Below are 12,950 nucleotides of genomic sequence, written 5' to 3'. Positions count from 1 at the left end.
CCACTACCCCAGCTGAGCACCCAGAGCTGCAATCTCCACCTGTCGCTAACAGAAGTCCACCACAGGAGATGTGTCGTTCTGTGGTACCTGCCCTCTTCCCACTGCAAGACATAACACCAAGTCTGTTCAAGTCAGTGCTGTAGGGATCTTACAAAGCCTCATCAACCAAATGACCCTGCTGTGTTGAAAAAAAATAATAAAGTACAGGAGACTGGATCTTCTCAACCAGGAAGATCAGTTCAGCACCAGTGGGTATATGGGTGCGTGTGCTGCTCTGCACACCCCGCCTTTCTCTGAGTGTATATTTATCTCCTGGGTGCTGAGTCATGATAACAGTGAACATAATGTTGATTTAAACTTGTGGATGGATGTGTTTTGGTTGTGAACTGGATGTTTGAAATGCACTGCTGTTGTTTCATTTGCAGTGGTGAAAAGTAATTAAGTACATTTACTCAAGCGATACCTGTACTTTACTTGAGTATTTTCATTTTTTGCTATTTCATACTAACAAGGCAAATATTTTACTTTTGACTCCACTACATTTTTTTATAACTTTAGTTACCATTTACTTTTCAGAACCAAATTATTATAAAAATTACAGTATAATTATTAGTCTTCATTGATTTCTGGTGGAAAATTCACAAGCTATCCAGCAGTGTGTAAAGTAATTTAAATTATAAGCATATAAGCTCATTAAAACTAGCTCCCCCTTTACCAGCTGCAACAATCAATGTGATGTACATAATAATGCATCAGAAATTATAATTCAAAAATATGAATCTGCATAATTAGTACTTTTACTTTTAGTACTTTAAGTATGTTTTGATGCTAATACTTTGGACTTTTACTTAAGTAACATTTTGAATTCAGGACTTTTTGTAACAGAGTATTTTTACACTGTGGTATTGTAAATGATCTGAATACTTCTTCCATCATTGTTCATTTATACATAGCCTATGTGTAAATAAGCTTGGCTTGTTGTGTGTTAACTATTATAAGCATATGTGTATTTCGCTGTGCATGTTCTTCATACACAGATGTGCCGATGTGTGGTGTCAGACTAAAAATGTTCTGTAACATTACTCTATACTCATTCATTGGTAATATAGGTCTATGTGTGTTTCATTTCATATGCTCCCTATCCTCTCCTCATGCCTTGAAATCATGGCCCCCCCTTGTTCACATGTGTTCCAAGGCTTTACTGGTTATTTCCTGTCCTTGGCCCTAGTCTTGTTTTCCTATACTTGTCCTATTCTTGTGCACACTGTTTTCTTTTGCTGCCTTTTCCCTGTTATTCAGCCAAAGACAACAAACAGAGAGGCTCTTCTTCTTGCTGTCAGGTCACCATCACGTTTTCTAGTGTGAAACATGTCTACACGCCCCTGACTGTAGTACAAATAGAACCAGTTGCATCCACAACCTATATCCATCCAAGGACAAGCAGAAACCGTAAGCAGGCCTTAGCCTGTTATCATTGCTGCACCCAATCATAACCTAACCTAAACTCCAACCACAAACATAGGGGGAAGCTACAGGGAAACATCATTTTAACAGGAGGAAAATGAAGCGGGGGGGGGGACAAATCCCAGCCAATCCCAGCTGACACTGGGTGAAAGGCTGGGTACACCCTGGACAGGTTGGCGGTCTATCACAGGGCTGACACATAGACAAACAACCACACACACTCACACTCAGTCACCAGTCAATCTAAGCTGCATGTCTTTGGACTGTGAGAGGAAGCTGGAGTACCCGGAGAAAACCCACACAGGCACAGGGAGAACATGCAGACTCTGCACAGAAAGGCACCACACCGATTAACACTGTACTCCTGCAACACTGTTGAACTAATAATGGACGGTTTTTAAAAATTACACTTGTTGTAGCAGAATCATATATTTATTCTTGTCAAAATTTGGTGCCTAAATTGCACACAGTGCAATTCAACTGCCGACAATTCCATGAGAGATTCGGTGTGGTCCACTAGTAGTAGTGGACCTGAGTAGTGGGCCACACAGATCTGGTAAGATCACTTCTTTCTAGCTCCTCTTCTGCAGATTTCTTTTTCTTGTAGTCTTCAGCCTAAAATGACGCTGACTCAAGTGGCAATTTATCAGACTCATGCATCTACCGTGGCCACAAAGGGCTTAATATAACCATTTCACATACCCACAGTACTCCCCAACACCTAGAAACACATTTTGAGGTGTAAAATCAGTGAAGTTTCCCTTTGACAAAGTTAAAATAATAACATCCTGGATTACTACATGTACTGCTTTGCAGACAAAGGGTGGAAAGACACTCAAGCTGGCAAAATTTGGGCAGATATGTTTGTGTTATGCAGTTCTACTCTAGATAATATGAAATTAAGAGTTCAATTTAAAAGTTCCTAGTGAAATGAATTAACTCACTATTTGTAGTGTGTAAACTTTACTTTTAAGAAGACACCCTCTCCTGGTTCATTTGAGTGTCTCTCCAGGTTTTGTTTCTGTTGGCCTGATTGATAAAATCAGTCTTTGAGTGTTGTCCATCTTTAATATAGTGACTGACCACATCCAACATTTAGTAGCAGTCCTATTTTCTTTGATTAATTGACTCAGAGCATTTCAGCAGTATTCAGCTTTGGTGTGAAAATGTCAGAGGCCATTACCAGAGGAAAGACTGAATCACTCCAAGTTCTTGACATAAATATGGTCATATTTACTGTAAGACATTAAATATACAAAATCTTATCAATAATTTCAAAATATAAATGTGACTACCGCTCTTAGCACCAACAAACCCACATCAATCACCCTAACTTCTGAAAACTTCAGCAGTATGAGCTCTTAATTCTGGAGCTGAAGACAATAGGGTAGCTGAGTCCAGCACTTTGTTTTGAATCCACATTTAGTGCAGAAAAGCCTATTTTACAATACAGTATATGTGTCAGATTTCACACTCATGCTTAATGATCTCTGTCAGTTGTTTCTGGTAACAACAGCGCTCTAAATTATCCAAAAAACTCCTTCTGTTGTCTAGACGCAGGACTCCAGTCAAAGTGTTCAGCGGGGACCATGTTTCAGTAAACGGCTCCCATACTCTGTGTGGCTGACGGTGCTGCTGATGGTGTGTGGTGGTGCATCATGCCGGATGCTGGCAGACCTAAATGTCCATCCTGCTGTTGGTACCAGTTTTGGTGTGTATACTCCCCCATATAGGCGGGTGAAGAATCAACTGGAGGCTGAAAGGGGCCCTGCCCCCTGCTGCTAGGATGCAGCATTGCATTATTCTTGATGTTACTGCCATCTGCGTTGCTGCTGCTGCTGTTGTTACTGCTGTTGTTGTTGTTGTTGTTGTTTTCCCACACAGCTGGGGAAGGGGGAGAGTTGCAGGCCATGGAATCGCTGGCATCTGGGCTTTGTTCAAGATGAATTTCCCCAAGTGGAAACTCTCCATTCTTGTAGAGCTTCTTAAACTTGGAGCGACGGTTCTGGAACCAAATTTTGACCTGGTAGGAAGAGCATCAAATATTGAGGCAATTAAAGAACCTAGAAACGTCTACATTTTCTGAAGATCATTTTACCTCCAGGTCAGATATTATTAGACAAAGGCTATCTTTATTAATGTTACCACATTTATGATCAGTGTGTCATCAATGTAAGAAGAGAGTCAGCAGATTCTCTGCAGGAGGATTTCAGCTGTATCTTTCATTAAGAAAATCCAACTTTGCTAAATCAGTGACAGGACTGCACATAGTAAAATGTAACATGGTTAACTTATTGACTCCTTTCTCCCTTTCAGACTCTCTCACTGCTGCTGCTGTTTTAAAAGATAAATATGGGTTAATGTCACACATTATTTGCAGCTCCACTGGATTAAAATGGCTTTCCTGCTCTTTATTTACTATTACTATTTGCCAGCTAGCATCAAAGCTCCATTGTTGATGTTAATTCATCATGCCCAAGATTAATTCAGTGAACATATTCAGAATTGACCGAACTGACTCTGATCTGTTCTGGAACTGGAAACTCTGTTTCCATCTGCGAGTTGGTTAACTAGAGTTTGCTAAATCAGCTTTCAGGAATAGCTGCATGGTCATTCGATCTTTGTTAATATAAAGGTTGACTCTATCAGCATTTTTCTGCTTTTAAGCCTCTTTTAGCTTGTTGTTTTGGTTGCTTCCCTATAAACTCCACTGTTCCAGCCACAGCAGGCTGTTGTTTTCAGTGATAAATAACCCCAGAGTATAGTCTGTCCAGTACAAAACAACAGAAAGGTAAAGTTAGTGAGTGGAGCATTTTGCTGAAGAGTCTAAGCCCAAAAAAATAATAAACATTGGACATACATTCATCAGGTGGCCACAAACATAATTCCAAATGAATGATAATGTTGCTCTGTGACTGCTGGGTTTGTACAAAGCACCTTCTTGCTTACACCTTATTCATAACAGTGTCATGAGTTCACTGCTGTATTCCCATGTTGTTCTTCTGCTGCCAAGTGATGCTGCTTAAAAATCATTTCAAAAGTTTGCTTTGGTAATTTGATCCCCACTAGCAGGTTCATTTTGTTGCCCTGCTTGTTTTCAGTTGAGTTACTAATAAGGTAATTATATAGTATTATAAATTCATATAGGGTATTTCTCAAAGGTTTTTCAAATTCAGTTGTTGGTAAAAAAAAAAAAAGTTCATCTTCTCACAAAACATTGTTATAATAAACAAGGCAAACAAAAATTTGGTTATAACAGTATTTACCAAAAATAAATCAGGCAACTAATAAATAATATTTAAGTTCTATATAGCACAAGGCACTACATAGGACCTGTTATTGGCCAACAGTGGCCATATACAGTAGCTGCATTCAAACTAGTAACTAACATTTGTACTTTATCATATTAGTTCAGCTTTTTCATGTCATTCACATTCTTTCAGTAATGCAAATAAAAGTTTTCAGCCTTCCTCAAATGTTTGCACTGGTTTGTATTGTGAGGAATGTTCCAATCTCAAGTGGACGATCATCGCATGCTCTTCTGTTTACACACACTTCAGTTTTCTGTGACATTTCAGCCTCTAAACATCAAACTACAGCTCAAATGCTCCAACTGACATTTCAGCTGCTGTCAATCTTCACTAAATGACAGTTTAGCTATTTACAGTACAGTGAACTTAAACTGGATGATGGTTCAACGTGACCAATAATTGATTGCTGTCATCATTTACTTTTAAGTTGACATTTCATCTGCTTTCATCTTTCATAATTAAAGGGACGGTTCAACTTTAACTGCTAACTTACAAAATGAAAAGTCAACTGCCTACAGGGTTTAAATTTTAAATTAAAATGTATTTGACAGTTACTTTCCAGTGGATTTCAACTGCTTTTGGTTCTTATTTGAAGGTACTTTTTGTGTTGTTAATGCAATCAAAAATCAATACAAAAAAATTAAAAAAAACAAACAGGCATCTTTTTGTGTCATAAAAGGTTCTGATTGCAAATCCGAAAATTTTTTAGCACAAGTTGTGAATGAAAACTTTTTACAACTAAAAAAGTTTTGCAGTTCAAAATCTTCACATTACATTACAGTGGGAGGGATGAGGCATAATAATGCATCTGTACTGGCCAGTCAACACTGAATGACGGCTGTGACGAGCCAATGACTTTGGCTGAGGTCTCTGACAGTATCATTATTAATTCATGCATGTTCCAGGGACTGACTTGTGTTGTACTGTGCAGCTTGAATTCTGATCTCGTTCTCTATACGGCTGTTAACTAGCTATAATAGTAGCAGTAGTAATGCCATTAGCTACATTTATTGTTTTGTTGCAGGCAGTCCACTAGTCATGTGCAGATCAATCCTGAAACAACAATACTTCTTATCCCAAGGTTTGGGGTCAATTTCCACTTTAAAAGATTTATATTTATTTATCAGAAAGATTTCAATTTGTTCATGTTAATGATGAATGTTCCACACAAACTGAAGTTAGTCACGGCGTTCCACAGGGCTCTGTGTTAGGTCCAATTCTCTTCACTTTATACATGCTCCCTTTAGGCAATATTATCAGGAAGCACAACATAAATTTCCATTGCTATGCAGATGATACTCAGTTATATTTATCTATGAAGCCAAATGAATCAGATCAGCTGGTCAAACTTCAAGCATGTCTTAAAGACATAAAGGCCTAGATGACCTGCAACTTCTTACTTCTAAACTCTGACAAAACTGAAGTTATTGTGCTTGGGCCTGAAAACCTTAGAAATCTGCTGTCTAATCATATAGTTACTTTAGATGACATAGCTCTTGCCTCCAGTACTACTGTGAGGAACCTTGGAGTCATCGTTGATCAGAATATGTCCTTTAAATCACACAAAATCCAAGTCTCTAGATCTGCCTTCTTTCACCTGTGCAATATTGCAAAAATCAGGAGCATCCTGTCTCAAAGTGATGCTGAAAAACTGGTCCATGCATTTGTTACTTCCAGGCTGGACTACTGTAACTCTTTACTATCAGGATGTCCCAATAATTCCCTAAAAAGCCTCCAGTTAATCCAAAATGCTGCAGCCAGAGGACTGACAGGAACGAGCAAGAGAGATCATATCTCTCCCATATTAGCTTCTCTCCACTGGCTCCCTGTAAAATTCAGAACAGAATTTAAAATCCTTCTCCTAACATACAAAGCCCTTAATGACAAGGCTCCATCGTATCTTAAAGACCTCGTAGAGCCTTATCATCCTAACAGAGCACTTCGCTCTCAGAGTGCAGGTTTACTTGTGGTTCCTAGAGTCCACAGAAGCAGAATGGGAGGCAGAGCCTTTAGCTATCAAGCTCCTCTCCTATGGAACCAACTCCCAGTCTCAGTTCAGGAGGCGGACACCCTCTCTACCTTTAAGATTAGACTTAAGACGTTCCTTTTTGATAAAGCTTATAGTTAGGGCTGGATCAGGTGACCCTGAGCCTTCCCTTAGTTATGCTGCTATAGGCCTAGGCTGCTGGGGGCCCCATGATGCTCTGAGTTTCTCTCCCCTCCCCTCCCCTCTCCTCTCTCTCCCTATTTCTTTTGTCTCTCCTCTATCCACTCACCCCAACCGGTCGAGGCAGAAGGCCGCCCACCAAGAGCCGGGGTCTGTCGGAGGTTTCTTCCGTTAAAGGGAGTTTTTCCTCCCCACTGTCGCCAAGTGCTTGCTCAAGGGGGATTTGTTGGGTTTTCCCTATGTAATAATATTGATAACAGTAAGGTCTAGACCTTACTTTGTAAATTGTCCTGAGATGACTTTTGTTGTGATTTGGCGCTATACAAATAAAATTTGATTTAATTTTGATTTGATATCTAAAATCTGTATGCTAATTGGGGGTAAATGTATATTTTATCTTCAACAGAGGACACAGTAGAAAGCAACTCCACTAGCAGGATAGTAATACCTGGTTGATATTAACTACTTCTGCTTCAACTGATTTTTGATTGCAAGGCACAAAGGTACCTTCATGCTCTTACAGCTAAAAATGACACTTCAAATCCCTTCACTTCCTCAGCTTCAACTGACACTAAAGATGCTTTCACCTTAACTGGTGGCTCCCGTTAAACATATCACATATAAAAAATGTTTTAAAAGATGTCAGAAGTGTTAATTGATTTACAGTGCACATGTGTTTTTCAGTGTAAAAGAGCACACTTATATTTTCTTCAGAAAATGTGGCCTTATCTAATTATTACTGTGGTGTGCTGAAATGCAATGAAGAGCAGCCTCACCTGTGTCTGTGTGAGGCCCAGCTGCGCAGCCAGTTCAGCTCGCTCTGGCAGGGCCAGGTACTGGGCCGACTGGAATCTTCTCTGCAGGACTGCCAGCTGGTAGCTGGAGTAGATGGTCCGGGGCTTGCGAACCTTCTTGGGCTTCCCGTTGACCATCCGAACCTCCACGTCTGGTTCTTCCTTCACTGTGAGAAAAAAAAACAGCAAAAGCCATATAACATTTTTGCAACACTCCTGTTGCTGGCTTACAGTCAAAACTCTGATGTTACAAAATGTATCACAGCCGTGAGTCTTCAAACGATGAAATGAGCTTGTGTTTCTAAAAAGCACTGTGCAGAGAAGCTGTAGCACCAAAATAGCCATGGCGGCTACAACCCTGAAATTTCAAAGAAGTTCCTCCAGCAGTCTGAACTTATAATTTTGGTCTGAGTGTCTCGCACAGCCAGAGAGGGAGACAGAGATTTATAGGTGCTTTTCATGTATCCTGAAGCCCTGCTTGTTAATCTGTTCCCCAAGTCTTGTAGGTGTACTTTTTATTTAAGCTTTAGAAAAACAACCAAATGTATTTCTTTACATCTGAGTTATATATTTTGATGCTATTTTACTGGATTAGTTTACATGACCACTAAGGTAATGTCACCTTTTTTCCTTCTTGGAAATTTTAGCAACCTGGAGGGGGTTTACCTTGTACAACTGGGTATTTTACTGGCTGATTCTTTTATACTCTACATATTTAAATTGGACTACAAAATAAATAAATTATTTGGTATACTGAATTTTAAGCTTGGCTTAGACTTTGAAAAGGCATTTTAACCATTGTGTTGAGGAGTGATATTTATATCCAAATGTTTTAAATCATATCCAATTTTTTTAAAGAGCTTGTGTTTAGTGTCAGGTCCTAATCTTAGGAGGGTATGGGGGTAGTCTGGAAAGCCTCAGACTCATGGCCTCAGGATTTTCTAAAGTCTTGCTATGGCCCTGTGCCCATTTTTGCTTAATTTAGATATTTATTTAGCTATTTAACAATTAATTGACTAATTATTCTTATGATTTAGCAATAACAACATCAACAATAATAATAACTATAATAATAACGATGAACTATTCCAAATTATTTGTTAATAAAACAACTATTCATCTAATGTATTAGTTTATTTACTAATGTGACAGGGTGTGGCGGAAGGCCTTGCGTGATAAGCAGCTATCCTTGTTGGATGATTCAAACATCATGACGCCTGATGTGCGTGGCTGTGGGCCAAAGTCCCCCAGGGCCATTTCCAGAAGTGAACTCCCAAATGGAATGTCAAAAACAGTACACCAGTCTGTCGGTTTGTCTCTCCTCTGTAGTTTCCACAGAGACACCTTCCAAGATTGAAAAAGAGTGAAAAGACAGAGCTTTTGATTATAGTATGTCAGTACCAAAAAGAGAAGTGGAGCTAAAGTGGTGTTTATTGTCCTAATGTTGACCTTTACATTCTTATAGTTCTATGACAGGTTCTGGGGATTGAGTTTGTGTATAGTGACATCGAGTAATATTCTTGTGATATTTACTAAAGGAACTTTAAGTTTTGGCCAGCATTTTTACCTTTTCTACACATTATTGTACAGTTAGTTGATTTATATTAGTGTGGACTGTTTAAATTACCCACCAATGACATGTACAACTCTAAATCAGAAAAATATGGATGGTATGTAAAATCCAAATTAAAACTGAAAATAGTGATGTGTAAATCACCTGTGTCATATTGAAAACAATACAGCAGCACATTATTTGATGTGACCCCTCATCAGTTTTATTTTTTTGTTTGAAAGAAACACTTTAATTCTGTTACCTGCAACACATTCCAAAAAAAAGTTGCGACAGCTGCATTTCAGGGCCAGTAATGAGGTAAAACAATGAAATGATGATTCCATTTGAAACAGGAGATGTCAGCAGGTGACTGCACCATGATTTGGTACAAAGGTGGCATCTAGGAAAGGCCAAGCCCTTTAGGAGCAAAGCTGGGATGAGGATCACCAGTTTGACAACATATGCAAAAGAATATTATTGAAATATTTAAAAACAATATTCCTCAGAGACAGACAGGAAGGGATTTGGACATGTCACCCTCTAACATAATTACATGATTCAAGAAATCTGGAGAGATTTCAGTGTGTAAAGAACAAGGGTCAAGTCTAAGCTGGATGATCGTGCTCTCTGGTCCCTCAGATGACACTGTATCAAGAATCATCATTCTTCTATAAGCGATATAACCACATGGGCTCAGGATCACTTTGGCACACCTGTGTCAGGCACTACAATACGTAGTTACATCTCTAAATGCAGCTTAAAACTGTACTGTGCCAAAAGGAAGCTCCATGTCAACAGCGTCCAGAAGCCCAGTCGACTGCTCTGGGCTCAGAGGCATCTGGGATGGACCATCACACAGTGGAAATGTGTACTGTGGTCAGACAAATCAGTATGTCAGGTCTTTTTCAGAAGGAATGGATGCCATATGCTCCAGACCAAAGACAAAAAGCACCATCCAGACTGTTACCAGCAACAAGTCCAAAAGCCAGAGTCTGTCATGGTCCGGGCTTGTCAGTGGCCGTGGTAAAGGTAACTTACACTTTTGTGATGGGACCATTAATGCTGAACAATACATAAAAATCTTGGAGCAACATACGTTGCCTTCAAGACGACATATTTTCCAGGGATGCCCATGCATATTTCAACAAGACAGTGCAAAACCTTATATCATGCATATTGCCAAGGAAAAAGGGTGTGAGTGCTGGACTGGTCTGCCTGCAGTCCCACCCTGTCCCCAATAGAGAATGTGTGTTGAAATACAAATTGCATCAACAAAGATGCAGGACTGTTGCACACCTTAAGACTGGGACAAAATGACACCTGACACATTTAATCACTTGTTGTCCTCAGTCCCTAAATGTCTTTTAAGTGTTTTGAAAAGGAACTACAACATCACACCGTGGCAAATACTTTGCTGTCCCAACTTTATTTTGGAATGTGTTGCAGGAATCAGAATTGAAATGATGTTTATTTTGAAGAAAGAATAAAATTGGAGAGGTGTCACATCAAATAATGTGCTGCTGTATTGTTTTCAATGTAATACAGGACACAGACACAGTACATCACTATTTTCAGTTTTAATATTGATTTTACATACCGTCCCAGCTTCTTCTGGTTTGGGGCTGTAACTAATTTAGTTTTTCATTCTTAATACAGGTGAACTTTAAAAGTCACTGACTACAACTATGGCTCCCATCCAAAGGCCTTCAGGCTTATCTGCATTTTCTTATCAAAATAAAATCTTAAAGAAGAACAAGACAAGACAATAACCCTGAGCTGACCCTAAGCTTCCATTTGCAGTTAATAACACTGCAAAATGAGACAATACAATAACAGAATGAATTTATTTCCATCTAATTTAACGGCTTTTCTTTCAAATTTGCTATGTTCCAGGCTGACCCTTCATTTAGCCCAGAGGTCAGCACCTTTTACTATTTGAAGAGCCATTTTTATCCAGAAAGAAAAACAAAATCAGCCTGGAAGCACATAAACTATATGAGCCCTTTACTTAACATGCAGGTACCACAGCCTATTGGCTAAAAAGCCAATGCACAGTATAAATGCATGTTTTACCAAAAGGTGAGTGTTTCAGGCTATTTATGATTAGACTATTTGGTACATCCCCATTACAATAATTAAATGTTTTGGTGCATTTACAAAATTTTAAAAAGACAACTGGTGACACTTTTGTTATTTTTATTGGGGGATACCATTTCCAGCAAAACTGATTGTGTAGTGGAGAAAACAAATCCACAGCCATGTGTGGGTTTACTTAAAAGGCATCTCTCCTCTCTGTGTTTGTGGAAATTAAATAAATAGCCAAAATGCCATGAAAAAAGCAAAATATGCATGCAGGTAGTACCTGGATGGCCTGCATAACTTTATAGTAAATCAAAGGATGCTCCGCTTTCCCGTCATACCATGGTGATGACAGGGCAGGCTTAGAGCCATTATAATTTTCATCCTAGGATTGTAGTTGTGCCACTTTATTAAGGTTTGTTATTTTTTCAGTCAAGAAAATAAGCATATAGCTTTTGGATATGTGATCAGTCGAACCAAGTAATGCCAATTTAGAGATTTTCTCATACATTTTTGGAGATGTGATGACCCGCTAATGTGCCAGCTAGCTAGTTCTGCTTAGCAGACATACTGTAGCTGTAGCCATTGAGCCAAGGAGCCACTGAAGAGGGGCTAAAGAGCCGCATGTGGCTCAGGAGCCATGGGTTGCTGACCCCTGATCCAGCCAGCAATAATCTCCAGTTTCCTTAATAAATCCTGCAGTCTGTGATATTCCTGACATGCAAACCCAGAAGTTGCTGTCCTGATGATAAATGGCAAGCTGAGTTTATTTGTGAGTTCCTGTTTGGGCCAAGGAAACTTCGCATTCAGGTTCTGACCTTTTAGCAGGAGACGACTGCAAACCTCACTGGCTATGTGAAACTATACTGTCTGTGGAGACCAGGATTACAGCTTTTCAAATCAAAGAGTAACAGCTCTTCAACCCTTAACAATGGTATTCCTGAGCAAACAGTGTTTAGAATAGCTAAATTATAAAATGATTCTAAAAAAATCAGTGAATGTCACCAACACAGCTGCACTTCACAATGGTTGAATTATTAATTTGGAAATATGAAAACATTGGGCTATATATTTGCAAAGATGACTCATTTTTATGTGTATGGACGTGTGTCCTGGGTCTCTCCCACTGTAACCCTCCTTCACTGATTTAAAAAGTCAGACATTCAAGGTTAAGAAAACACCAGTTAAATGCAGCTGATTGTACAGTATATGAAATGTGGTGTAAAAAGAATGACTGTTGAGAAGTGAAACTCATTGTTCCTTTTTACTGGGTTTACTGTATATGACTAAACAGAAGCACTAGCTCCACATCAGTCGCAGGTGATGAATCCACTTTTCCTGGACGAAGATGGACCGGATCTTACAGAGCTAGGCTGTTTGTAAGGGGAACACCTCAGTGCGTCTGTGCACTAGGCCTATACGCATGGAGACCTTACATCGATGTAATGTATGTTTTCATAAAGCCAATCCAAAAAAAACACCAGCTGTGAATCAGTCAGATATGTTGTGCCCAGTGTAACCATTCACGCACGGAAGCTCTTTCTTGTTTTGTTGGGATAACTCACCACCGTCTTGCAGCGCTG

The 12,950-nt window shown here is 39.3% G+C and overlaps 1 protein-coding gene across 1 annotated transcript in view; it reads right to left on the bottom strand.

The window, feature by feature from the left end:
• Positions 1 to 2,764: 2,764 nt before the first annotated feature.
• LOC109951441 (homeobox protein Dlx3b-like) overlaps positions 2,765 to 12,950 on the bottom strand; it is a 10,507-nt gene continuing 321 nt past the window's right edge. The window contains exons 2-4 of the mRNA XM_020585952.1: positions 12,933 to 12,947; positions 7,719 to 7,903; positions 2,765 to 3,487 (exon numbers count right to left, since the gene is read on the bottom strand). Coding sequence (XP_020441608.1) covers positions 3,059 to 3,487; positions 7,719 to 7,903; positions 12,933 to 12,947 — 629 coding nt within the window. The 3' untranslated portion in view covers positions 2,765 to 3,058. The remainder of the gene's footprint in view (positions 3,488 to 7,718; positions 7,904 to 12,932; positions 12,948 to 12,950) is intronic.

Source organism: Monopterus albus, unplaced genomic scaffold, assembly GCF_001952655.1.
Source record: "Monopterus albus unplaced genomic scaffold, M_albus_1.0 scaffold389.1, whole genome shotgun sequence".
NCBI classification, from domain to species: domain Eukaryota; kingdom Metazoa; phylum Chordata; class Actinopteri; order Synbranchiformes; family Synbranchidae; genus Monopterus; species Monopterus albus.
Note: the sequence above shows the minus strand (reverse complement) of the source record. Positions and strands in the feature narration are given on the sequence as shown.